This window comes from Lipophrys pholis, assembly GCF_963383615.2.
Source record: "Lipophrys pholis genome assembly, chromosome: 12".
Classification (NCBI taxonomy): Eukaryota; Metazoa; Chordata; class Actinopteri; order Blenniiformes; family Blenniidae; genus Lipophrys; species Lipophrys pholis.
The window spans coordinates 13,968,117-13,995,630 of record NC_137641.1 but is presented as its reverse complement, the minus strand read 5'-3'; the positions used below and the strand labels follow the sequence as shown (position 1 = coordinate 13,995,630).

Genomic DNA, 27,514 nt, shown 5'->3' with positions numbered 1-27,514 from the left:
CATTGAATAATCATGTTAGAAAAGTGTCTGGGGAAGTTTAATAGAATAAGTCCTCCTCTCCTCTCCTTGCCTTGAGCTTAATTGTGACGTACTATTGATTTTTATGTGTGCTCGCCGTTCATCATCAGCCTATCTGCTCTTTTTGTGTGTGTGTCTTCTCTCATCCACTTGCCTCGTCCACATTAGCTTTACTCCACACGCTGCAGTATATAGATATAGTCATCCATACGTATTTTTCTTTGCAGCAATTGTCAAGTCACGTCACACAGCGCTTGAAAGTGGAACTAAAAAATGGAGCTCGGAAAAAGCCTCCTTGTTTCTGCGTCCGCGTAGCGAAGCCCCTTGATTAACATCCATCTCTGCATCATTTTTTTTTTGAGTCACCTCCAAACAATAAAACCATTATAGCCACTTTGCCTTACACCAGTGAACGTTTTGTCATCCCATTGTGCGGAATGACAACGCTGCGAGATTACTATTGTTCGGTCATTATTCATCCTTTTATGTTTCTATTCTTTTTACACAGAATTGCCTTCTAGCTCATCTTTCATGGACTGAAATCACAGTTCTTTTTATTTCGTTCCATTTTTTTTTTTTAAAGCCCAATCTGCAGGTTTTGTTGTCTCACATGACGCTGCTATGGTTAAGTACACTAGCTGTTGTAGAGTTCTTCCATCATGCTACATTTGTTCTCAACATGTTATGTTATTTTTGTTGCAGTAAATAACCCCCATTATTATATAATCTGAGCACTTTCCCAGCTGGAAATTCTCAAATGTGATACAATGTCAAAACTGTGGTTTATGATTGACTGTAGATTACTGGCAGCCAATTGCCTATAAGTTACTGTCAACAATTTACTGTCAACGAGTTTCTTCTGTTCTTTCTCTCCGGGTGTAATAAAATGTGAAATGGGCATGCATTACAAGGGCATAGTGCCACTAACTTCAGCATAGAAATAAGTCCAGGTCATTGCCTGATGGCTACGATGTTAACCAATAAGCATTCAACAAGACTATTATAGCTTTCTTTGTAGTGTCGGCAATTTACCGTCATGCTACAGTAAAAGAACAGAAGAAACTCGTCACCTAAAATGTGGGATAGCAGCCACATTAGTGACAACTGTCAATGTTAACTTTGTTAAGGAGAACTTTGAAAATAGAATGGTTGAACTTTGAAAGAAAACATTCCGGAGAATGCTGAGAAAACTCTACAGCCCACTTTCTTCTAACCCCATTCTATAATTCTTTCACCACTTTATTTAGATTATGTTTCTTCTGCTCGTATTCGGTGGGCTAGGTCAACACATAGAGTTCTTGCAAGATGAAAATAAACTAAATATCTTTTAAAAGGTAATACATATATTTATACAATGTTTAGATTCAGAATCAATTATAGATCAAGAGGTAATGACCCTAAACTAAATCATGTTGCATAACTTGCCTACAATGAAGCCCCATTAACTCGACGTTTCAAGTAAAAATGCTTCGTTTTTGTGTTTTTGTGTGAGAAAGGTTTTGCGTTTACACACCGACGTTTTAAAAATGATATACGTTTACATTGAAGTGGCAGAAAACAATGTTGTTGGCATGCTAGGCCATGAGCGAATCGTTTGTTTTTGTATTGAAACCACATATGCGTGCACAGAAAAATACGTGATGAACATCAACAATGGCGAGTACATGGATATTTGTATGGACAGACGACAGTTGGACTGCTGTTATGGGTGAGCCTCAACTATACAACTGCCAAGTTCCACTGGAATATTGACTGGGACTCATGACTCATGTGAAATAATTCAGGAAATGTTTTACATAAAATCAAGACCAGAATAATGCACTGTGTGCTTTATTTCTGACTGATCAAATGCTATCAATCGTCTTTCTGCTGTAGTGGCTCAACTTTATCAAAACATTTTATTTACATCAAAATACATTGTATTCTATACTGTTTAGCTCGTTGGGGGACACTTGAAATCAGGGGTTGAGGAGAGACTTTTTACTGGTATGATTTTCCCTAAAAATGATAATAAAAAGAAAGAAGTAGAGGGTTAAACAGAAGTAGAGGGAATAATGCGGTACAAGCTCTTCGGACTACCCACACTTTGAAAACCTCTGCATTACAGTATCGCTTTTATGAGTCATTTTAACTCGATTTTGTACCTACCTATATGCTGCTATATATCCCAGTCAAATCACAGGAATGAGGTGGATAGTACTAAAACTGGTAGAGGACAGCCCATAGGCACGTGTTAAAAGTGATCAAAGTGCAATCTGCAACATTCCCTCTCCCTCACACCTGCCCAACACCAGAATAATTCAGGGTAATATCATCTGCTGCAGTGATTGGACATCTGTGTGTAGGTGAAATAGCAAGTCAAAGTGTCCTGTTATCGAAAGAACACCTCCTGTTTTGGGTCTCTCTGTCAGTCAAAGGAATTAAAACACTTCAAGTGATCAGACAGCTCATGTTAAGTAGTTCTAATCTGACATAACCCAAACCTGGGAAACTGTGCATGAACTGACTGACTCATCTGTCTGACACTCAACGTGTCAGGTTTGCTATGTTTCATCAGCAAAACAAGTTCTTGTGCTTGATTACACACTTTCTGCGTGTCGCAATGTAAGCAACGTGTTGGCCTTAATCAGTTGAAAAAGGGTTTGCAAAGTGTGTCAAAGGGCTTTTAAGTTCATCTCAAAGGCTGTGCACATTAATGCACTCCACGCAGTTACCACAAATCCAGTATTTACCTCTAAATTTCCCTGATGCAGATGATAAAGACTACTGTCTTGACATGAGACGGATGAGCTGTCACAGTCAGTTATTTCTCACATCAACCTTCCTCAGTCTTCAGCTTTGTTGGAGTTGCTGCGTTATTAGTTTTCTCTGCAGTAAAGGTGTGCAGCTTGGGCTGCTGGGTACTGTTTTGGCTCATGCAACCAACTTAGGAATCCTGGAAACAAGGGTGCAGTCCCCATCTGACTCATGTGGGGGGATGGTGGACTTGTGGAAAAGAGATGAATTTGTTTGAATCTCTCTGGCAGCAGTCACCACCGGGTCCCTGAGGGAACCCCTGTACACTGAAATGCACCCTGGGGGCTGGGCAGTGTCAGACACTACTTCTTAGGAGTGGTCGATTACAGAGAACAAATGTTGCTGTATGCAGACTGTAGTATTGTTCGGCTGACTAAAAAAGAGTCAGCCAATAAAATTCACCGATGTTTAGTTATACTAAAGACTAAATGCTGCCTCTTTAAAGCATGCACATGGCTGCAGTTTCGGAACGCTTCTAGAGTTAGCGTCCTCAGCATCTGTTCTTGTGAAGCCTTTTATGTACTCAGTGGATGCACGTTGTGATCCAGTTTATAGCACATAGTACTTTGCTTCATCAACTTAATTTTAGCCATTAAATAGTCAGAGTAGTGTTCTCCTGCTTTAGCATAGAAGTGCACCTTCAATTCCTGAGGCCAAAACACATTTGAAGTCCAACAGCCCAACTAAGTCACACACCAATGGGAGTTATTTAGCATTTTAAACAGTATAGACACAGGATGTTACAAAACAGTTATGTTGGTTTGCAGATATAATAAATCTCTACAACTCTGGGAATAAAAAAAGGACAAGTTCAAATTCACTTGGGATCTTGGAGGAAGAAGAGACATAGATTCATAATTAGGCTACTTAAATGGGAATACATCCAAGTTATTGAGGGTTATGTCCTCTCCTAATGCCCTGCCTTTCCACACCCATTAGATCAACAGCCATGAGCCCAGATCAACCCAACAAGCAGCAGGCAGCAAGGGAATGAGAACATATTGTGTTACTGGCATAGTTCTACATTCTCACGATCATCATGAGTTGCAGGGCCGTACATAGCATCACATAGTGTACATTTCTTTTTTTGCATTATATGCTGGCTTAAGGTATTGTTCTTGCAGGGTCCTACCCAAGTATTGACCTTCAAGTCCAGAAAGTGACGCCATGGCGCAGGAAGTCATCATTTTGGTTCAGTCCCAAACACCAACGTTTCTAATACTAGTTAACGAGGCTCGATATTTTGCGTGTAGCAAAACTAAACTGAGGATACCAGGAACATTTAGACTTTTTTTGACATTTTTATGCTCCCAATACCCACCCACATGTCTTCAAATTCCACTGCTGAAAGAGATCTAGTGCCACTGCTATAACAGGCATTCACAGTTTGAGTGTGTTTCACTCGCCTGGAGTTTATTCTCCCAGTCGAGTTTAGCTTAAAAGCTGCTCTCAGCTTGGGAGGTTACATATTTGGCTGAGCAGCACGGGAGAGCGGCGTTTCCAAATCCCGTGTGAGAAAAATGATTTTCAACGTTGAATATCTAAGTGCTGTTGCGTAAGAGTCTTAAATGACTTCATGATAATCGGTAGACAAACAGAGTTACATAAACCACACACAAGAATTTATCTGTGTGTGCTGGCGCGTGTGCACAGTGACTCGTGCGTCCTGCACCAGGAATGCTTTGTCCGCTGCGTTGGGAGTATTTTTCAAAATCATTCTCTCCCAACTTCACATGCTCGCTTGTTGTTTTTGTTCCGTTCTCGTCCCTTTGCCACCATTGTCTCAACATTTCTCCACAATAGCCTCGGTCTTCTTCCTCATCTCCCTTCTTGTCCAACTCCATTTCTGTCTTCATTTCTCCCCTCGCAAAATAGTAGCTCTCTGCTTCTGCCCGACCCCCTCTTTGTGTTGTTATGCTTTGGGATTTATTTCTGTTCTGAGGAGCGTGACTGCAACCTTGATGATGGGATATTTCCACGCAGCAGGTTATCGAGGTGCAGCCGGGGCGGACGCGAAGGTGTGAGCGCTCGGCCAAACCTATGTAATGGATTGCCTCACTAATAAACTATGAAAGGTCAGGTGCAGAGGGGTTGGGTGGTGTCAGCGTGTGTGTGTGTGCGTGTGTGTGTGTGTGCGTGCGTGCGTGCACAAGGGGCAAGTGGGAAGAGAATCCTGATGGTTCTGTCGAGACCCTGATGAGCCAGGTGTTTGATTTAAAGCGACACACGCTGTTGCTCACAGATGGGTGGGCGGATACACACTATCAGATCTGATGTGCGTTTACCTTTTAAGATTTGCTCCAATACTTTGTTTTCCATATTTCCACCTGTTCATTGAACTCTAATCGCCCCTGTTTTGCATGACCAACAACCTGGAAGGAAATAGCCACTTATTCAGACCCGCTCGGCCACTTACCCAGCAGTCAGAACAAATGAATAAATAAATTTGTCACAGCTCATTATCATGTGGCTGTTTGGCCAAAGCCACTTTGAACAATATAATGAGAATTCAAATGATTGCCCAGCAAGCTCCTCAGGCTGAAATATATTATAGTATGTATTTTAATGTTTACTTGCAGGTAATGTTGACGAATCCGGCAGGCTTCTTCCAGCAGGGCTCGGCTTCAAATTCACGCTCTCATGCATATTAACAACTGTGAGCCACATTGTGAATGCTTCGTCTCTGTCGGTTACCACAGGGCAACTCCACCAGAGCAGATGGAAGTTCGATGCCTTGCTCAAGGGCGTCTTAAAAAAAATGTATTTTGCAGTCCAAGCGGGAGCAGTTACTCATGTTTTCGACCCACATTCGAGGGCTTGAATTGCCAATTTTCCATTCGCACAAGCTCACTTTGTGGTCTGAAATGTTAATGTTTGTTGTTTATCTATAGAAGCCTGGGTCATTTCGTTCTAAACTGTGTTTTACGGAGACTGTGGCCAATGATCGACTTTACTTTGGCTCATATGCACCGTGGTGTTACACGCCGGAACAGATTTACAATCGGAGGTTGTCACCGTCCCTGCTTGCTCATCGGTGTGTCATCGTCATCGCGATCCCTCTGGGAAGTTGGCGGCTCTCTGTCGTGTGAGAAAGGGAAATGCTGTCATCAGCATTTACGGGAGGACGGCGGAAGAGTAAGACAGGGAGACGAGAATGAGCACCAGAGGTGAGAGCAGATGAGAAAGGTGAACGGAGAAGGGTCGAGAAAAGGTGGAGATAATGACAGATATGAAGGGGGCAGGCGGAAAGACCAAAGGGATGGATGAGGGATGTGAATGGGGAAGTGGATACAGACAGTTCAAGTTAAAAAGTTGAATTATAGCTGGACGTGGAGAGGCAGAATGGAAGTGCAAGGTTCAGAAAAGAGAAGCCTATAGGGCCGATGAGGAACAGAGCGAGTTGACAAAGAAAACGAATGGCTCCACCTCTGTGAGGCATGCAGTCGTATAGTCATAGGGCGAGCTTAGATAGTGACATCAGTGTTAAATCAGCGATGACTAAGTGTAGACCTCCAGAAGAGTGGTGTTCAGCAGGAGATGACTCTCCTCAGGGCGACTCATGGCGGTGATGATGTAAGACGATGTCCTGAGTGCTCAGCAAGTTTAAGTTCAGCATCGAGAGCAAATATCCCCTCTACTGTTTCCTCTTTCAGTTGTAGATGCTTCAAATGTTTCATTCTTGAGCCTAAAGTGATTTGTTTTCTTATATTAATATATTTAAGGCCCATTTAACTCTATAATTGGGGATATCCATGTTCCGAGATGGACCGGTGAGGGTGAGAACTTTGCACTGTTAAAGGATGAAGAGTCATGTACATTCCATTTTCATTCATTTGGAAACAAGATTATCAGTTTAGAAGCGTTCAGCCACATATTGATGAAACTTTAGCACTTGTGAGTCCACATGACTTTGAGTAATGCTATTTTTTTTTTTGTCTCATGACGTATAGAGTGACTTTGAAAGCTTTTGTCAGCGTTAACATTTAAAGGTCACATGGGGTCCCAACTTGCTCACTTGTGGGACATCAAATTTGGTTTCACCGGGTTTTCAAAGCTGCTATTCAATTCTAGGAATGTCACTTATCTGGAAATGTGGAAAAAGTATGTCTTGACCAATTCATTAGCAGTTACTCAAAGGTTTACAGTCAGTTGGTTCTCAATAGATATCCACTGATCAAAATACAAGGTTTGTGTGACGCCTTCTTGCACCAAGTCCCCAAGGGTGTTGGACACACTTTAATTTTATTTGATTTCCACTGAAATTCTCAGTGTTACAGTATTAAATAATTCTGACTCGAGGTCCTCGGAGCCTGATGACTTCATCATTCCCCTCCCATCAATGTCCCTTCGGTGGATTCCTCATGTGCGCACTTAAGCATGTCTTTGTCCGTCATTCTCGTAAATACTGCATGGAGTACTTCTATTTAAACACCTGTCCTATACAGAGAGGGACCGGGAAACTAGAATTGCAGTGGATAAACAGGCAAACAAGCGCATTATTATCTTGAGTGTTTTTTGGATCACACGGGCGACCGTCCTTGAAAACAATGCACGCACACACGCACACACGCACACACACACACACACACACACACACACACACACACACACACACACACACACACACACACACACACACACACACACACACACACACACACACACACACACACACACACACACACACACACACACACGACTATTTCAGTGTATTTGCTCAGAGAAAAGTGGCAACAGACACTTAACTGTATTTAAGTGAATGCTCCTGTATAGTTAGTATGTTTGTCTGGTTGCTGAGGTTGTTGGCCACCCATTTTCTGGATATGTGCGCTTCTCACGCACTCTGCATGGCATTACTATGTTCAAGGTTAGTGCATGTTTGTACGCAGTTTCTTCTACCACTTAAATTGTGTTTGCTTGACTGTCTGCGCGTGTGTGGCCGTCCCGTATCTTCTGTGCATGTGCGTGACCCACCCAGCCGTGCAAGGCCACCCGACCGATAGCCACATCTGCACCATTGCCGCAGGACAGGACTCTACAAATAACCCTCCGGTGGTAAAGACACACAGTGGAACAGATAGTGTTTGTGCGGTGCATGTGTGCACGATTATGCGTGCGTGTAAGCGTCTTTGAGTATGTGTACGCCAAGTCTATGCTTCTACTGTATACCCGGTGTTTACTAAGAAAGATGGCAAACAGGTTGAGTCAACAGGCATTTTTTTTATTTTTTTATTTTTTATTTTTTTTTAAGTTTCCAGCACATGCATACAAGCTCTCAGACTTGCTTCTTCAATTACATGCTGTGAGACAGCACGGCATGGGTGTTTTTTCAATCATCTTTCTGCAATTGTTGTTGATTCTTTTCTGTTTATTATTCATTCACGGTCATACTCTTGTCAGGCATCTCTTCGTCTCTTTCATGCTGGCTTTAGAATACAGTCTCATCCACACGAGCAGCTGATGTCGGGGGAGATCAATACCTTCAGGTTTGAGAGGCTAAATCCAAAACAGCTAATGCATTTTAAATAAAGAATAGTTGAGCTGCTACATATTGGAGATAAACAGTGTGGCAGATACTCTTCTGGGGCAATCAGCATGACCAGAGGAAAGTAATTGAGTCTGCTCAAAGGGGATTCCCAGTGGAAGTAGTAATTACAACAGCAGCAATGTGTAAGGTCATATCAAAAGAGACAAGACACAAATGTGCTCGTCCTCTTTGAACCGAAATCTATTTTTTTGTCAAAGTAAATTAACATTCAGCCAAAGCTACCGGTGTCAAATGTTTAATTCCCTCAACCAAGTAGTTCTGACGTCTCAAGCTACTCAAAAAGTAAAAGGTGATCATTAACATTGCGTTAATATGTACTTTATGTGTGGAGTTTGTATGTTCTTCTGGTCAATGTTTGGGTTTTCTAGTCCAAAACACAACTTTGAGGTTAATTGGTGGCCCTACAAGGCCCGTTGTTGTGAAACTGGGTGTGTTTGTGGTTTTAGTGTCTTTCGACATTTGCATTGTGGTGGAATTTCAACCTCACCATGTTGTACCTTGAACTGTGTCAGCTGGCATCAGCTTCACTCTACTTCAGCCCAAAGTACATTCACATATCCAGCAGATGCTACCAGTTTAATGTGTTTGTCATCAAGTAGTTTTGCTGTCTAAAGCTAACCAAAGAGCAGCTGGGAACTTTGTTTTTCGCATCACCATTGCAATAAATGGTAATTTACAGATTTTGAATGAACCCATAATAGCCAAATCAAAAGCTAATCAACAGATTCTGGTGTCTAATCCGAACCACATAACTGTCAAAATTGTAATAAGTACTCTTTTGCCCATAGTGTCCGTTGCATATTGAGCCAAGCAGCTTAAAAGCATTGGACCATTTATGAGTTGTCTGACTGAAAAACCAGTTAACCTCAACAAGCACAGAAATACATTACAGAAATAACCATTGTGATGCTCAATTATGATTATTGGATTCAAAACTATCATTTTCTGCCACTCAGGCTCAGTTTCATTTACTGTGTTTACTATAATGTGGTTCTGTAAACCACTCAGACCATGTGGTAACTGTGCTGCAGAGACATTTTCTCTCAAATATTAACCCTGAATCAGTCAAAGCCAGGAAGTTATTTCAGGCATGTGTGGAAGACTTTCTTTGTGTTTATTACTCAGTCTTTGTGTACTTCAGTCGATGTATCGGGGTTCTATGACAACTGAACATTGCACCTCGGGTTGAAAATGAAAGTCACAAAGATAATTTACTCTGGTTTTCTTGTTGTTGCGAATTAATGTCATTTATTTATTTGAGTTCCCATTAATTACTGATGCCAAAGCTGGTTCTCCTGAGGTCCTCAGGGAATAAGCAACAACACACAAACTGTCTTCATAATACCGATTATACCATTTAGAAGATACCGGGATTTACATACATGTGTTTGTACATGTGAACACGTACATTTATTTGCAAATGATTGTGAAACAGGCGATAAAACAAAGTTATGTTAGTTCAGTGAACACAACGTCAAACACATTCTCCATACTGATTTCACAATGAGGCAGTTAGCCTTTATCATTGTGAAATCAGTATGGAGATCTGTTTTTGTTTTTTTAAAGGGAATCAAAAACCGTTCAAACTATGAACATTGTGGCAATAGATGTATTGTTTAAGACTTAAAATTTGCATATGGTATGCCAAAACACAGAAAATTGAAGTGAAACGCACAAAAGTGTGTTGCTTTCAAGAGTGATAAATGTTGCTTTGTTTTCTTTTTTATGAATTATTAAGATAAGGCTTTAGAATATGTTCTTTTTTCACAAAATAACATGATCTCTCCCCCCCCCCCCCCCCCCCCCCCCCCCAAAAAAAAAAAAATGTTTTTTTTAAAGTGTCATGTCTCTCTGAATTAACAAGATAAGTTTTAATGAAAACATTTTCTTTTGGCGCTACATTTATTGAATTAACACAATTTGACACAAAACAATAAAGCAACACTTTGACGTCTTACCATTGTTCATTCTGCATTAAAAATTCCGATAGAAGGTCATAATTAACAAAACCAGACACTATCAAGCAATGGACAGGTTCTAACAACTTAAATGCATAAAAATGAGACAGATCAGGAATACCTGAGCATTGCTTTCTCCCTCGGTTAATGGAATTTATGTCCTTTAGATTGTCTTCAGGTTTCCTATCTTAGCCCGCTGTAAAACCTCTTGTCAGAGTTACAGGTTTCTAAGTTCTACCATAGACCCTGTGGTTATTCCAGCCTCCCCCAGCCGGGACAGTGAGCTGGGTTGATGGACAGCCTCATATGTAGTTGGTGTAGCGGGCTAAGAGGAGTCGCATCTGGACTTTGAGGACCTGCAGCCCAACAAACAGCAGACTTTCTTCAAACACTGCCGGGGGGTTGGCAGGCTCGTGACAGACACTCTCTGAGGGGTCGACCTCCTCCCCGCGTGTGTCCACTTGTGAGTATCTGTCCTACAGCGAGCACAGCTCCAGTCATCGGTCTGTGACGTAGGTGGTCACTGCTTGAGAATTCTCAACACCACCCGTGTGGATGATTTTGCTCCTGGACGTGATTGATGTCCGTTGAAGAACGTATCATGCCACGCGTTTACCTTTTCACACCTCTCCTGTTTCAGCTGACAGGGTTCAACAACTCCTAGATACTTCATGGTATACAGACAATTCAAACGCTGCCCGAAAGAGGAGAAATACACTTAAGCATCCCTTTATTGGTCATTACAGTGGCTTTCAGCACTTCTGCTCTATGACCGTCTGATCAAATTCACGAATCGTCACTATGTCACACTGTAATGCTGTGTAAGGAAAGTCTGCCAAGAATTGAAAACACTCACTCTTTGTACATTTTCTTGCAATGTGTCTTAAGGTATTCTTTCTGGAACGTTCACTAGAATTTGGCTGATGGGTACATTCTTTTTTAAAGTAGTGGTATTCAGGCGTTCTCTAAAAAAATGTTGCACTGACTTTTATTAAAGCATTCGCACTCTATCATGAAAAAGTCACCACATTTATGGTTATAAAGTCACTTATAGTCATGTACATGATCTTTTAATCGTCAGATTGTAGAACATACCTGATCGATATGTCATTACAGAATTAAAAGAAGTTAGATCTCCCCTTGACCTTTGCCTGCTTGACTTTACCGCCTCATTGTCAGGAGAAAGCTGTGTATTGAAGGTTATCCACTTGTTGGATTCTTATATTTCTGTCCGTCCTTATTTTGTTGGGACATTATCTCAAAAATGCAGGAATTTCAAATCCAGCATGTCCACCAACTGAAAGATGAGGCGGTAAAGTCAAGCAGGCAAAGGTCAAGGGGAGATCTAACTTCATGTTTCTATCATTCCTGACATTGGACTTAACTATGTTACTATTTGCTGGATTTCAAGCCTCTGTGCGAATCTCTTTGAGCCATATCATTCGGAGACTTTTATTACTTTTATTCTGTATATGAATGTATGATGTTAGATTATTTTTACTGATTGGACACCATTTCACTTAAGATTAATGTAAGAAGATTTGCCTATTTTGGGGGGCGTATTTTTCTATTTTGACCTGACGGCGCTCCTGAATTGAAGCTATGAATTGGTAACGGAGCCATGAAGCAATGATTAGTTTCTATATTAAGATGCATTCCAAGAGATGCAAAACGATGACAAAAAGCAAATAGTACGACTTTGAAGTAATTCAGTGATCTACTGGTTAATAGTATTGAAAGTAAAGCTATGACTTTGTGTGTGTGTGTGTGTGTTTCTCTCGCCCACTGTGGGCAAGGCCATGGCTCTGTTTCTGATTAACTCCCTGTAAAAACACCTCTGTTCAGAACATCACAGCCCGTACATCACACATCCCCTCTCTCTCACACACACACACACACACACACACACACACACACACACACACACACACACACACACACACACACACACACACACACACACACACACACACACACACACACACACACACACACACACACACACACACGCTGCGCAGCTCCTGGAGGCTCCCTGTTCACAAAGGGGAGTCTACACCCATCATTCAGAGCCTTATAGGACTTGAGAATGCTGACACACACACACTCATTTACACAGACTCTCACACACGCACACACACTGGCATGGTCACACAAAGTGCTCTGTTTTCTTAGCTTTGATACACTTATAGAGTTCAGAGGTGAGAGGGCTGGAGGTAACACTGTGTTTTTCCAGAGCGTTCTAACCACCTAAATCTGTTGCTACACACACAAGGAGGTCCAGATGGCTGGGTGGAGACAAAAACACTCACACATATACACTCATAGTCAGGCTCTGAAGAAAAGATAAGTAGTGATACGGTCACATCACCGATTTAATTCCGACCACGAGCACAACGAGTCCCACGGAAACTTCTGGGTTTTGATTTGTTTTTAGTTTGCTCATTTGTGCTTGAGCCATTACCCACTGTGGGTAATAAAGTGTGTACTCTATGGGTATTTGTATAAAACCAAAGCAGATGAGATGCGGCAATTATGTGACGTGAGACCTCCGGGGACCTCCAGCAGCAGCAGCAGCAGCAGCAGCAGCAGCAGCAGCGGTGCAGCAGGACACACAATACATTCCATCTGACTTGTTCAGGTCCTCTAAATCTCAGCCAGCTGAAAGCAGTCACATGTGATCAATGGCTGAATTTATCACTCGCAGCCAAACGCCATCATCCACATGCATGAGGGTCTGCTGGTGTGTGTGTGTGGCTGCGCGTGTCTGCGTGTGTCTGCGCGTGTGTGTGTTTCTCTGTTCCTGGTCCGAACCCCTGCTACCTCGATTGACGCTGTCTTTAGCAAGCAATTATAGCCAGAACGACCGCGAGGAAAAAGGTCACAGCCATCTGACTATCAACACTTGGCAACCAAATGCCAACTGTGTGTGTGCTCTACCCAAAATGCCAGCAAGCCACACTATCAGGCCCGACACATCCCGCCTCCGCCTCCACTGCAACCCCACCTTCCACCCCCAAGCAGCGTTTGTAGATAATCTGCTGCAACCCCTGCATGATTGATGAGAGAATTAGCATTGCCAAGCAAAGCATTATGGGAACAGGGGACAGTTGCACTACTGGAAAAGGAGTGTGACATTATAGGTTACACTAGTGACAGCTGTGGGGTTCTGTGTGTGGGGTCGGGACTTTTGGTGATGGATGAGGTGCTGTGAATCACCATTAAGGTCACAGAAAACTAAATTCGATTTACGTTTGAGCGAACTTGTAGTGGACGTCTACTGATAAAACACCTGTCCCCTAGTTTGAACCCCTGCATGAGGATTAAACATTGATAATAGTGTGTTGTCTATCGTGTGAACAAAGTACCTTTGAAATATCTTCAAGAGGTTTCTTCAGATCTCGTCCTTCACATGTAGACCTGAAACATCACAGACAGGGTCCAGGTGTTTGTTAACCGCTGCCTGCGTTCCATCCGATTGGCCTTTGGTAAGATCTACGGAGGATTGCCAACCAGGAAAGAATGACAGAAGGACGTGGAGATAAATGAGAGTTCAGTAAGTCAATACAAGCTTGCTTGCTAAGATTTTGATGGTCAGAAGTCCAGGTCACCTGGAACTTTGACTGATGGCTAAGTCTCTAGAGATCATCCAAGTTTACCCCAATGATCATATGGACTCAAGCATGAAATTGTCATGTAAAAACTGAGATCCACATGCATTGTTTTGTGCTGAAAGTGTAAACTTTCCATATGTGAGTGTTCACCCGGAATAATGTGAACAGAAATGAGCCATCGATTTCTCAGTTTCTTATCTGTATTACCTCAGTTTAAAACAAGAATTTCTGCCTGGAGGGAGGACAAATGTGTCAAGAGAGAGTCATTCAGTCAGCCCTGCTGAGTACAGAAGTCCTTTTCTTGCCGTGAGGATCCCCTTTAAGTTTAAGTCGACCCCCTTGATAGCACGCCTTAACTCAGTTTCATGGTTTCACTTAACATGATTATAAAGTTAGAAGAGTATTTCCAAATGTCTCTGAGACTATTCAACATTTCTCCTTGTGCTCAGTAGGTTAAAGTTTTTTTTTTTTTATCATTTCAGGCTGTGTGTTGCTTATTTAACATGTTCAGAAAATTCCCAGAGGACTAACAAAAATAAGATGACTCTGAAATCAAGATAAAGTACAAGCACAGAGAGACAATATATGAAAAACTGAAGTCAGATCAAGACAGAACAATTTTAAATGACATAAAATTGTGTGTTTGTGCAACTGGGAACTTGGGAAGCTCCCAGTTCTCCTCTCCAGTTGGGAGCATTTGTTTTGACAAATAACAGTGAACAAGTCTGCCGCCACAAAATGTCATTTTATTTTATGAGCTTCATTTAAACTCATTTGGAAGAACGTAGTGTAGACTCACAATGTTCTCCCAATTTTAAAATCCTATTTCTCATGTCGATGTTTAAATGCTGCCACGTTGAAAAATGTTCAGTTTGGATGTCTGTCCGACTGGGAAATCCACAGTTTGAGATTGTGGATGATTGCTGGAATAATATTCAGAAGGATTCTCCTGAACGCCATCACACAGGGAAGTTCCTCCCAGGGAAGTTCCCAGTTCAGTTTGTAATTTACTCATGAAAGCACCAACATGCAATCAGATTAGTAAAATAGAAGAATTCCCCCGAGGCAGGTTTATGAGACAACACAGGGTCTCTATCCACCTGAATCTGCAGGGGTTTTATTATGTAGTTCTAGACCAGACTGAGGCCCCGTGTCGTGTAAACAGGGTCCAAACTGTTTGTCACAGGCGGTTGGTGAACTCCTGCAATCACCTCCCAGTCAAACAGGGAGCCAGTGGAGGGAAGCCAGCATTGGATCTTTGTGGAATCCAGTGAGAAACCTCGCTGCTGCATGCAGAACTCCGCTTGAGGCAAGAAAGTAACTTTTACTTAACGCCAGAGTGACATCCAACAGTCAACTGTAGGGTTTTGTCTCTTTTTCCAAAAAGCCAGATTTAGAGGGACTGCTCCTTCAGGAAGCCTCACGTTGCAACTCCGAAAGACGAAGCGTGGCGCAGCCGGTTGTTTTGTTCTTACTCGAGCTGCTATATTAGGCCGTCTTTCCTGTTTATGTGTGCAGCCCATCGCCCCAGATGGTTAGTGGTGTAGCTGTGAGTCAGGATATAAAGCAGGCAGGCATGGGAAAGGTATGATTTTAGGATTTTACACATTTTGAACATGCTCAGTGCTGCCAGGCAAGGCTGGATTGAGCATCTTAAAAAAAAAAATAAATAAAAATAAAAAATCCTTGGATCCCAGCTGGATTGCACTCTGCTGGTGTCAGCATTATATATTCTTTAATTGCCTTTACGATCCATAAATCTCAATCCTGGATAGCCCCTTCAGGAATTACTGAATATGATGAGAGGTATCATAAAAACAAAAACAAAAAAAAAAAGAAATCATTTGTTTTGATTGAACGTTTAGAGAGTCGGTGTCTTTTCCCAAACATGATGGATATCTTTGAGTCAAAAACTCCTTACTTGCAATTCCCAGCTGTTGGCCTCACGGACAACAATCCAACCCATCTATTGTTAGCTTCTTCTGTACATGCGATCGCTGCGGCTGTTGTTCCTGAGGGCTGTAACTACTACTCTTTGCTATAAATCAGAGCTCTCATTTATTACCCGAGGGGAGCGCGTCTCTTTATTTTCACCGCAGACACATTTGTAATGAACTATTCTGTTTCTGACAGCTTGCTGACAGGAGGAATTTAGTCGCTGTGTTTTCTGTTTGTTTGTTTTTGTTTAGGTTTTTTTTTTTTTTTTTTTTGTGAAGAAGAGAGAATAAAAATGCATCTATTATTGGAGACAACTAGTGGTTTGGTGAAATGAGAATGACAATCAGGATAGGGATTGTGAAGAAAGCAAACAGAGGGGCTTTTTAGAAAGACTTCAAAAATGGGCATGGGGTGTCTTGTGTAATGTTGTTTATCTTAAGAGGAAATTCTGGAGATGAAGACTTAACATTTATTCTATTAAAACAAATGTAAATAGTTCATTTGCACATGTGTGAGTAGATGGACAATAACAGCAATCGCAGCTTCCAGAGTGTCATGACTCCCAGTCCATATTCTTCCGGGTAGTTTTATAGTTGAGTCACCTGTGATAACAATCCAACTTCATTATTACAGATGTCCATGTTCGCCATTGGCAATGTTTATAGCGTGTTGTTCTCTGCACGCACGTGTGTGGCTTCGTTACAAACACAAACAGCAGCATCTACTGGTGGCCCAACGTGCGAATGACAGTGTTTTCAGCGTTTCTGCCATTTCCATGTAAACAGACATCGTTTTCAAAACGTTGCCATCTAAACGCAAAACTTTCCAAAAACAAAGATGCAAACACGATGCGTTTTTACTTGAAATGATGTCGCGTTAACAGGGTATTAGTATTTTCATGTCTGTCTTTTTGTAACATGCTTATTTGTTGGTTTGTATGCTGATGTTATTTTAGTTCATTATATGTTAATAGTGTGACTTTTATGTTGAATATTGTTATCATTGTGCATAAGAGTAGCTGACAATTTGAAATTCCTCCACTATCAGTTAAGTACCTTCATATCTACCAACCATTTTGTTCTTTAATCACATTATGTAGTATATGCTTCATCCATCCAGTCTGTTGGTAAAGGGGTTTTAGTCTGATCAAACAGAGTTGCAAATGGACACCAACTTTTTTTTTTTTTTCATTCTTCTTTCATTTCCATTACGAGATTGTACCTCTTGGCTGACCAGTGGAGTTTGATTTTTGGGCAATTTCTGGACCTAATAAAGGGGAAAGAAAAAGTATGTATGTGCATTTTTTTTAAATAGAAGGATGCCTTCTATTTTAACATGGGCACGCAGGCATTGGCTGCCGAGTGCATTTCCCTCCCGGCTTTCCAATTTAAATGCAAATGTTCCCAAATCGGACTCCACAAAGAAGCAGAGGCAAAATCATTTGACGCAGATGAATTATATATTTTAATTAAGCAGCCAGAAGAATCACGCCTATTCAGCCCTTTACCCTCCAATAAGAAATGAATAAATAAATATGGAATAAGGAAGGCAGAAGAGGGGAATAAATGGGAGGGCCAGAGGAGGGGAGGGATGCCAGGATGAAGGCAGGAGGGTTTTGTATTGAGTTTGTGTGATTGTGGCGCTAACCGCCTGTGGGCTGTCATTATGTGAGCGATCTGAAGCTGTCACTTTTCAAAACTGTATTGTTTTCTGATAGACGGGCTAAATACCCCCACAGCTCCAAGCACACACACACACACGCACACACACGCGCGTACGCACACGTAAAAGCGTTTTGCACCCAAAAGATCCTTAATGCTTGCGAAGGCGCATGCATGCCATTCGGGTTTTTGATAGGCAAAGCAGCACTTTGAAAATGAAGAGCAGAGATGAGGATTGTGATGCTCTGACAAGGGATGCAATTTTAATTTCACCCCCTGTCACTCTCCTCAATATCGGCTCAGATGCAATACATATGAGCTGCCAATCACTCACCGACACACACACAAATGCACACTGTCTGTATGTGCTTACTGGTTCTGTCATGAACAGGTGTGTGTACACACACACACACACACACTGAATTGCAAAGTCTTTTGATATCAACTGTCAAGATTAGCGTCAAAAGTATCATTCAACAGATGGATGTGCGATTAAGAAAATAAATAAATAAAAATGAAAAGCCACAACTTGCGCACCCAAGGAGTTCTGCCAATAGTAGAAAAAAATAGAAGGAGAAAAAGAAAGAAAAAATAATGCTATAACAGTAATTGGGACATAGGAATAGAACTATTTAGACAGATTAGTTTTGAATGACCCATGCTAAACCAACAGAGATGCTAAACCATGCTGAGATCTACAACTTAATGGAGCATGAGCAATAAAAACAGAGTGGATATGACAAAATTGATAATAAAGGGACATCAAAAGTAAAGTCTGTAATGTCTATTGAATCGTGCCAACTCTCTGCAACTAAGCTGTTTTAATGGAGTGCAGTGCAACGTCCGAATAACCACTATGCATAGGAAAATCAACAAGTTCTTCATTTTCACTTCATATTTATAAAACTTTCCACACATTCTTCTTAAATTGTTGTAATCCTCTGTTTTCATCCTTTCTCCATGCCTGGAGCTGTTGAAACAACAAGCCAAAATGGCAGTATGTAGCAAATTTCCAATTCAGTTTTTGCTGCACAAGCCAAACCCCCCCCCCCCCCAAAAAAAAAAAAAAACCCTCTGGTCAGCTGTATAAAGATGATGAGCTGCTCACATATAACCAGTCAGACCTATTTCTATTAAAACTGCTGGGATGATGATTAATGGACGTGTATAGTTGGCATTCTCCTCCCCCTCTGAACAGGTGGACATTGTACTTCTGTTTTTCCTCGAACATATCATGATGCAAGATTACCATGTGTATGCAAGAGCCACAGGAGCCAACAGATGGAGGCTTGTTTAGTTGAAGCATCTCATTTTGGATCAAAAACGGTATCATTACAGATATTTTCGAAATTTTGGGGCTGATATGCTTTGCTAGAAACCTGCTCCGTGCCATTACCTTAATGAGTTCTGATGAGAATAACCTTGCTGTAATTACCGCATGGCACTTCGGCTTAGAAAAAAAAAAAAACCTACTGATTTCTCTATTTATGCTATTTAAAATTGCCCAAACAAGTTGAATGAATGAATGAATAATATTTTTTAAAGGTTTTTTTTTTTTTTTTTTTTTTTGATATGATAAATTTTGCAGTATGTGGATACCTTTTGTTTGTAAAAGCTCGGATGTGAAAGCTCTTCCTTTCAAACAGTCATGTTTGGTCAGTCAGGAAAAACCTTCCCTCGTATGTTTTTCTTTGACTTTAAAAGCTTTTCTGTGTTCCTGAACATTACACCGGCTTTTCCTTTGACGAGGGACTTCGTGTGGCAAAGGCGTTCGTGTTGGAACTTAACTACGACAGACAGAACACGGGTATGATATGAAGGGGGGAAATGGAGAGGTGCGTACAAAAGAGGGGGAAGACGACCAAGAGCGAAATGACAAAAGAAAGAGAGTGAGAAAGAGCGACGCTGAGACCAAACTGAGTGAGAGCTAATGGAATATGACGGAGGTTTGTAACAGCTGGAGTCTGGCATCAAAAGAACAAAGACATTCACTTTCTTTTCTTTGCCTCTATTTAGAGTGCACACTCTGTTCTCCGCATGCAGACACACTCACACCTTTTCTCACCGCGAGTCTCAGCAGCAGGGAGACCCTCAGACAACCTTTGTCTGTAACAGCCAGCTATTTCACCTCAGGACAGTGGAGCAGCCCGGACCGGGGGGAGGGGGGGGGGGCGACTGGAAGGAAATGTAGGAGGAGAGAGAGAGAGCCCACATTTTTATTGGAAGGACCCGGGTTCAAGCCCCTCTTGTTGGCGGGACTCCAGTCAGCTCAGCTGTCCTCGCATAGAGTTTTCTAATCTTCCAAGCTCCAGCGGTGCAATCATGTAGTCGGTGACCCTGACCTCTGACTTTACAGTTTCCAGTGGAGGTTGGAGCCGAGGAAACACTGGTGGTTTCTTTTGAAGGGAGCATCTCTAACAGACTAATCAACATAAGGTATACCTTTTGCTTCGAAAGCAGCAATGATAATGGAAATGTAGACTCGCTGTTTCGCAGCGAACGAGCAGCTGGGGGCCGTCCCTGTTGACTCGGGAGACAGAAAACAGAAACTTGTGCAGCATGTCCCCGAGCCTGGGATGCCACACAGATGTACTGGATGGACAGAAAAACATTGCGGTTTGTCAAGGAAAATAATAAAAGGAAGAAGAATGGTCTCCTTTTAAAGAAGCCGGCTACGTTAACCAGCTGCTGAAAAAAAGAACCGTCACCATAACCCACGTTGAAACCAGCAATTACTCAATTTTACGCCATTCTGTCCCGATCGAATGGAACGATATATCTTCTGGAGGACTTCAGAAGGACTTTGAGCTTGAAGGAAATCACATCTGTTGCCGACGTACACAAACGTTTTCTGTTGATCTAAAATGTGGTCACTGTGTCAGACACCAAGGTTATAGCTGCCTTTGAGATTTTACCTGTTTGGTACAGCAGCAGCCTGCCAGGAGATGAGGCTGGTGTCAAATGACAAACACACTTTTGCAACAATTACATGTTCACATGGTTAGCATTGTCAAAAGAGATTATACCTGGACAACATGCACATTGTTGTTTATTTCATTCAGAAGTAAAAATAAAATAAGTAACAAAAACTTACAGTTCAACACATTTTGACCGAAAAGGAGCAGAAGAGACGATTACTCTTATTTTATCTGCCCCTCGGTAGTTATTGTCAGGGGGTTTTATTCACTCAGTAGCAACCTACAAGGAGACAATGCCGGTGTCAAATTACAAGCCCTTCACATTGAAGTCACAGCTCAGTGAGAACGAGGTCTGCATGAGATCATCTCTGCTTTCGAGGATTTCAGGGTTTTATGACGATGAGGCTGGTGCCACATTACAAGCACTGTGTGACCAAGCACACAAGGCTCAAAGGTGCTTTTAAGCACTGCATTAATTACACGACAGGATATTTAGGAATTTTAATTATGACGTTTATTCTGAGTTTGAAAATAGTCGGAGAGGAAAAAGAAACGTGACGTGTTTAGAGTCCATGCAATGCAAACAGTAAATCAGAGAGCAAAGATCCTTATTTTATGTCTTCATTTCAAAAGCCAGAGATTAAGATATGCTATTCATAAGATAAGAAAGTAAAGATGAGATGAAAGACAAGTTAAAAAGCATCGCAGGAGCAGAGAAACAAAACATTTCAACATTATATGACACATCTCACCAAAAAACAACTTGAATGCTAAACAGGTTTCCAATTTTCGACGTGAGGCGACGAGAAGAGCTTTCTATACAGCGCTGTTGTGTGTTTGTTTATGGTATGCTATACCTTTAAGAGCTGCTGGCCATAGCCCATCCCAGAGAGGATGGACCCATTAGGCTGATGAACAGAACGAAAGACAGGACGAAGGAGAGAAAGAGATGCACATGAAGAGAAAGAGAGCGGTTATTCCTCCTGTAAAAAAAACAAAAAGAAGACAAGAGTGGGAGAAGTGAAAGAAATCAAATACAGCAGAACTTGGACGAGTGGGGAAGAAACTGCGAAGAAAAGACAAAAAAAAAAAAGAAGGACCACTTGAGGGATTGGGATAGTGAAAGGAGATAGACGCTGTGAGAGATACAGAGAGAGAGGACAGGAAGCGGCTATCTCTCCATCTCTACATGGTGTTGTAGGCGTCTATGGGTCTGTCAGTCAATCAGGACGACAGGCGGACGCTCTCTCTCGCCGGCTCTCGGTCTCTCGCTCGCGCTGATGACTTTGCTGTGTGTGTGTCTACAGATGGCAAACCTTGTGACATCGCTGTGCTGTGTAGTTCTGGCCGCAGTGGTGGTAGCCTACGCTCAGAGGCGCAGTCAGCTCGGTGAGTATGCATTTTATCATCTTCTTCTTGTTTACCGAGGCCTGCTCTGCCTATCCTGGTTTTACCCTGGCCGGTGAACCCTGGCGGGCTCATCTCTATTGTCAAACTGCACTTCTTTTCAACTTTAGTGTACTCTACAGGGCTTTTCCCTGCTCCTCCTGACTGTGTTATTCTGCCTTCCCGGTGCTCTGCAGAGTTCTTCCTCCAACTGTAATAATTTCTATCCATCAAGTAGATTGTATTTTCTTATATGATGCTATAAATGCATGCTGGGCTTGTTTTGAAGTTGGTTTTATTACCCTCGCTGGGCACTTGCGAAGTCGGAGTTGATTCTGTGGCTGTGGTTTCATCTCATTGGAGGACTTAAAGGTAGCATTAGAAGACAAAAAGCCACATTTGAGGAAGCGAAGGTGTAATTTCCTCACATTTTGACACTGACAAGACTATCTCTTTAAACAAAATGACATTTAGTGAGGCCAACTGGTGATTAGAAGTGTCACAACTAATGCGTTCCCTGGCATTTTTAGAGTGAACTGGAGTTGATAAAGTTGTAATCCAGGAACCGCTCTTCTGAGAATCCACACGAGATGCACAGCTGTAAATTACAGCATGTGTGGAAGCGGCTTGTGTGTGCGTGCGTGTATGTATGTGAGTGTGTTTAACAGAGGAATCAATTTGTCACTTGACGTTTAGTGGAGAGTGGCTTTGGCTTATTAGCCAATCAGGTTGGGCTGTTTAAGTCAGCTGACCTGAAGGAAGAGTCAAAGGAAGTCAATAAGTCTCCAGTGACGCACATCTCTATGTCACGAGGGAAACAGACACACACACACACACACACACAAACACACACACACACACACACACACACACACACACACACACACACACACACACACACACACACACACACACACGAAAGGGTTGAGCGCCAGAGTGGAAATGAAACAAAGAAGTGAAGTCCATGAAAATGAGTTGAAATCAAGAAAATAGCAGGAGACAGAAATGGAAGACAAACAGAACCACACTCACTGGAAAATAGAATTAAAGCAGGACAAAAAGGCACAGAGAGCAGAAGACAGGCCTTTAATGATGCGATACTCATGTGAAGGATGAAGTGTCAAATTGTTCGGTAAGTCGAGGACAGTCATTAGCTTCAGCAGAACTTTGATCTATTGTGTCCTCTACCCTCTTCATCCATGTGAGGATCACAGGAAACTGGAGCCTGTCCTAACTGCCTCACTCTTCCCACATTATTTATTTTACTTATAATTACAAGAGTTTTTCTCAATGTCTCCGTGTTGGGTGTGTGTTTCAGTCTTGAGGTGGAAAAAGTGGAGAAAAAAAACAATAACTCAATTATGAGCTATATTCAAGAAAAGACTGTTAAGTGTGCGTCTATTCAGCTGATTCTTTTTACAGGGGTATTAAAAGGAAGTCATTGCTTCTTGTATAATAGACTCGGCTAACTTTAACTGCCTGTCCTGACACATCTGCGACTCAATTGAGGTCCTGTTTACTCGGCATGGTTTTCCAAGTGACAACGGACAACTTGCGTTGCGTTTTGAATGTCTTCTTACACTGCAAAGCCAACGAAAAGCAACAATTTGAAAATGCTTTCTCTGAAATGCTACACCTGCACATGCGCGCCACTATCGTAGTAAATAGTTCTTCTGCACACGTGTGGGTCGACTTGACAATAACAACAATGGCGGCATTCAGAGTGTCATGGCTCCCAGTCCATATTCTCCTGGGACTTGGTAGTTTTTAGAGATGAGGGTCACTCGTAATAGCTATTCACTACGGAAACAACCACCATCGCCAACTCGTGGCCTGGCTTGACCCATTGCCCAAATCCTTTTCAAAACGTTACTGTGTAAACACAAAACTTTTCTGAAACAAATTCACAACATATGCAAAAGAAAGAAATAAGAAAAAATGCGTAACTTGAAACTTTGTGGTGTAAGCAGAGCCTTAGATTTAACCCATGTGTCACCGGGCGGTGGTGTGGGACTATTAAAGAACAATAGAGTAATGATTTAAAATGCAATCTTTAGATGGATTGTTCTTTTTTAATTTATCCTATAATCACAAGTATTTTTGTTGTCATTTCTGCCTAAGATGTAGTCAGAGTTACAAATACTTGGAATTCTGAGTTGTCATCACAAATACTCTGATCATTTGTAATTGGATTGCATTGTTTGTTGCTTGGTATTTATGAATTATTTTGCAATATATAACTTATTTATGAGCACATCCATTATTTATATTAATCATCGTGCCAGTCATTCTTTAAATAGACAAATTCCTGTTTTACTGTATATCTTTGTTAACAAAAAGTAGTGTTTTATAAACCTCATTGTTTGTATGAGAAATGGACTTAATTTTCCACTTGTACACAGGTATTCCAAACCATATTTTTACTTATATTTAGCGGTTTGTACTTTTGAGGGTTATTCAAGAAGAGCAAATCAATAAGTAAAGCGTGAAAGGCAACACATGAACAAATAATGAATATGAGTACAAAGATAGAGCTATATAACTAAAAGTTTTGTCTTTTAGAAGAACTTTGTGTCAGAAAGTATATGGTAGAACTGCAGTGTACCTACTGTATTTTAATAATTTAACATGCACACACCTAAACACAAATAGTGTGAATCCAACAAACGCAGATTTGCTCCAGGAAATCTTAGCATGCATGCATAATGAAGTAACAAAAACAGTAGTATTGCTAGTCTGTGCATTTCTAGTGCGCGCACACACACACACGCACACGCACACACACACACACACACACACACACACACACACACACACACACACACACACACACACACACACACACACACACACACACACACATATATCCACATCTGTCTGTCTTGCAAAGTGCTTGTTTCTTTGACAAATTGCCAGCTAGTTTGATTGACATGATTCCCCGGGGGGTGCTTTCTTGGCAGAGAGTGTGCAGCATGCATGTGTACTGACTCTCTCTCGCTCTCTCTCACACACACACACACACACACACACACACACACACACACACACACACACACACACACACACACACACACACACACACACACACACACACACACACACACACACACACACACACACACACACAGAGTCAGTACCAAGAGATTGAAGGGGAATGAACTCTCTTGTTAGGTCTCAGTCAATTTGTAGGAACTCCACATACTGAGGAAGGCACGAGCTGCCTTTTTTTTTTTTTTTTTTTTTTGGGTCAACTTGTGTGTTTGTGACACGGAGTGTATGGGAAATCCATTTGAGACTTCATAATTAATGACAGCAGTGCACTGCCGAACAACAGCAATACGAAACAGTGCGAGGAAACATCTACAGTCTAGAGTCTAACAAACAGCCACAAGCCTCGCGTTTCCAGAAGTCAGTGTTGTCTGAAAGATGGGGAGAGGCGAAGAGAGAGAGAGAGGAGAGAGTCGGGGGAGAGAAAGTCAAGGAATGATGGAGGGTGGAGCAACAGAGTGAGGGGCAGATGAGGAAGCCGAAAACAAACAAGAAGTCCTCTTGAGGAACAGACAAAGTGTGCACAAAGCATTAAATGAAGCCCATCACTCAGATCGAGAGCAAAGCTAGATTTAGAGTGTAATATTAAACATAGGAAAGATGTGAATATGCCTTTTGTAATGACCATATTTTGCGCTTTTATTGAATGTTTTAATAAACATTTCAAAAAATGGCAAAACGTTATGGTTATGAATTGAACCACAATCGACTTATAACCGGCTGTGATGAGACCAAAGAACATCTTGAAATCTTTCAGTGCAGCTGCTGTATTTATTACAGAACAAATGGCTCAGGAAAGCTACCATGTAAGAAAAAAAAAAACGAAACAGCAATTTGTGACAGAACAAAGTTTGTTTTCATCCTGGATAAAAGGATATTCCCAAACGTAAATTCTCGGGTGTGCTAGAAATTTGGTTGGTGGAGTGATCAAATAGTTGCGCGGCTGTCTGTGCTATCACTAGCAGCTTGCAGCCGGCGTTTGTACATCCAACAGGTGGGTGATAGCACTTCACATACAGTAGGTCACAAAAACATGCAGAAAGTTGTTAGCGTTGACTTGCAAAGACGCAAAGAAAACTGGGTGTGATCTTTATGCTAAGAATCAGCTTATTGACTTGTGCCTAAGGCCCCGTTTACACGATGTTTTCAAGTGAAGACGGGAGACTTTTGCTGTGTTTTGGGGGTCGTTTCCACGACAAAAGTACTCTGACCCACTGCAACACGGAGCTTCTTGAAAAGGGTTGAAAACACTTCAACTCCCGACTCCATGGAAACGGGGGGGGAAAACACAAGTTTTCTGAAATGCTGTGGTTTCACTACAAAGGCTGTAGTAAATCGTTGTTCTGCACATGCGTGAGTAGGACAATAACAACAATGTCTAAGTGTCTAATCTTCTGGGACTTGGTGTATTTTCTGTTTAGAGCAATCCAAATCTGTCGTCTGTCCATTCGATTATCCGTGTACTTGCCATTGTTGATGTTAATAGTGTATTATTCCCTGCACTCATGTGCGTGTCGTTTCAATGCAAAATGGACCAACAGCACCAACTCCTGGACCTGTAATGTTCACTACATCTACATCATAGTTTCAGCTTTTCATCCGTTTCCATTTAAACTGAACTTACAAAAACACACACAAAAACGATGCGTTTTCGCTTGAAAAGTCGTGTAAATGTGGCTTAAATCTGCAACAAAAAGCAAACAACTATGTCGGAAGTAGGTGTACCCTCTGAAGCCCATCCTTGTCAAAGCTTTTCAATTTCATCTTGAACTTCGTTTAAGGTCTTTTGTGCCTGTGATCATCAACAAAACCACTCCTCAACCATAAAATCAGTCCTATTTGTCATAAAAAGTTCTTCCAATATTGATTGCTTTGCTAGAGAAAAGTTTGACAAAAGTTTGGATATAGAGCCTTTGGCTACAGGACTCTCTGGGTAAAACAAAAGGAAAATAATTGAAAGTTTAAAAAAAAAAAAAAAAACCCACAGAGTGAGATTGAGTCTTGGAGGTCAGGCCAATTAAGCGTTCTTCAATCTGAGTTTGATCTTGAATTGTTAGTGAAAAACAGATGGATGTAGGTTGAGGAGGAGGACAAGAAAGACTTAAGGTGGGTGGAAGAGACAGAAGACAGATACATGTCTGGGGGGGGGGGGGGGGGGGGGGGGGGGGCATGAGAGAATACCAAACAGAAGACAAATGAAGAGATGAGAGAGTGAGAGCGTGGGAGACACGGAGCCAGAAAGGCACTGCTTGGAACTAATATCCAGCCAGCATTTCTGTGATATGTTACTCACACACATACAGTATATATACACATGATCCTTTTCATCCACAGGAAAAAGTCTAAAGTGATGAGTTACCCTCGGAATAACTCTTGGTACTAACCTAAAGCCATCATTGACATTACACGAATTATCTTAAGCTGCAAGAATATTGTTGAATATTTACAGTTCTAGGTGTGAGAAATAAAATATACTCCTGCTATTCTTCAGCAAAAACCCTGAATATCATAGGTTCAGATTGGCTGTGATGCTCCACTTCCCCTGACCTCTCAACGACCCTGTGGCTGAAGAGGAGCAGAAAGGAACAGAAATCAATAGCATCGTATTCATGCATGAGCGTGAGACAATAAG

General features: G+C 41.7%; 1 protein-coding gene across 2 annotated transcripts in view; it reads left to right on the top strand.

Moving 5' to 3' along the window:
- The window catches only part of cntfr (ciliary neurotrophic factor receptor), a 275,004-nt gene that overhangs the window by 86,812 nt on the left and 160,678 nt on the right, over window positions 1-27,514 (top strand). For both annotated transcript variants that reach the window (XM_080477293.1, XM_080477294.1), the window contains one exon: window positions 21,756-21,837. In XM_080477293.1, the coding sequence (XP_080333419.1) occupies window positions 21,756-21,837 (82 nt within the window). The remainder of the gene's footprint in view (window positions 1-21,755; window positions 21,838-27,514) is intronic.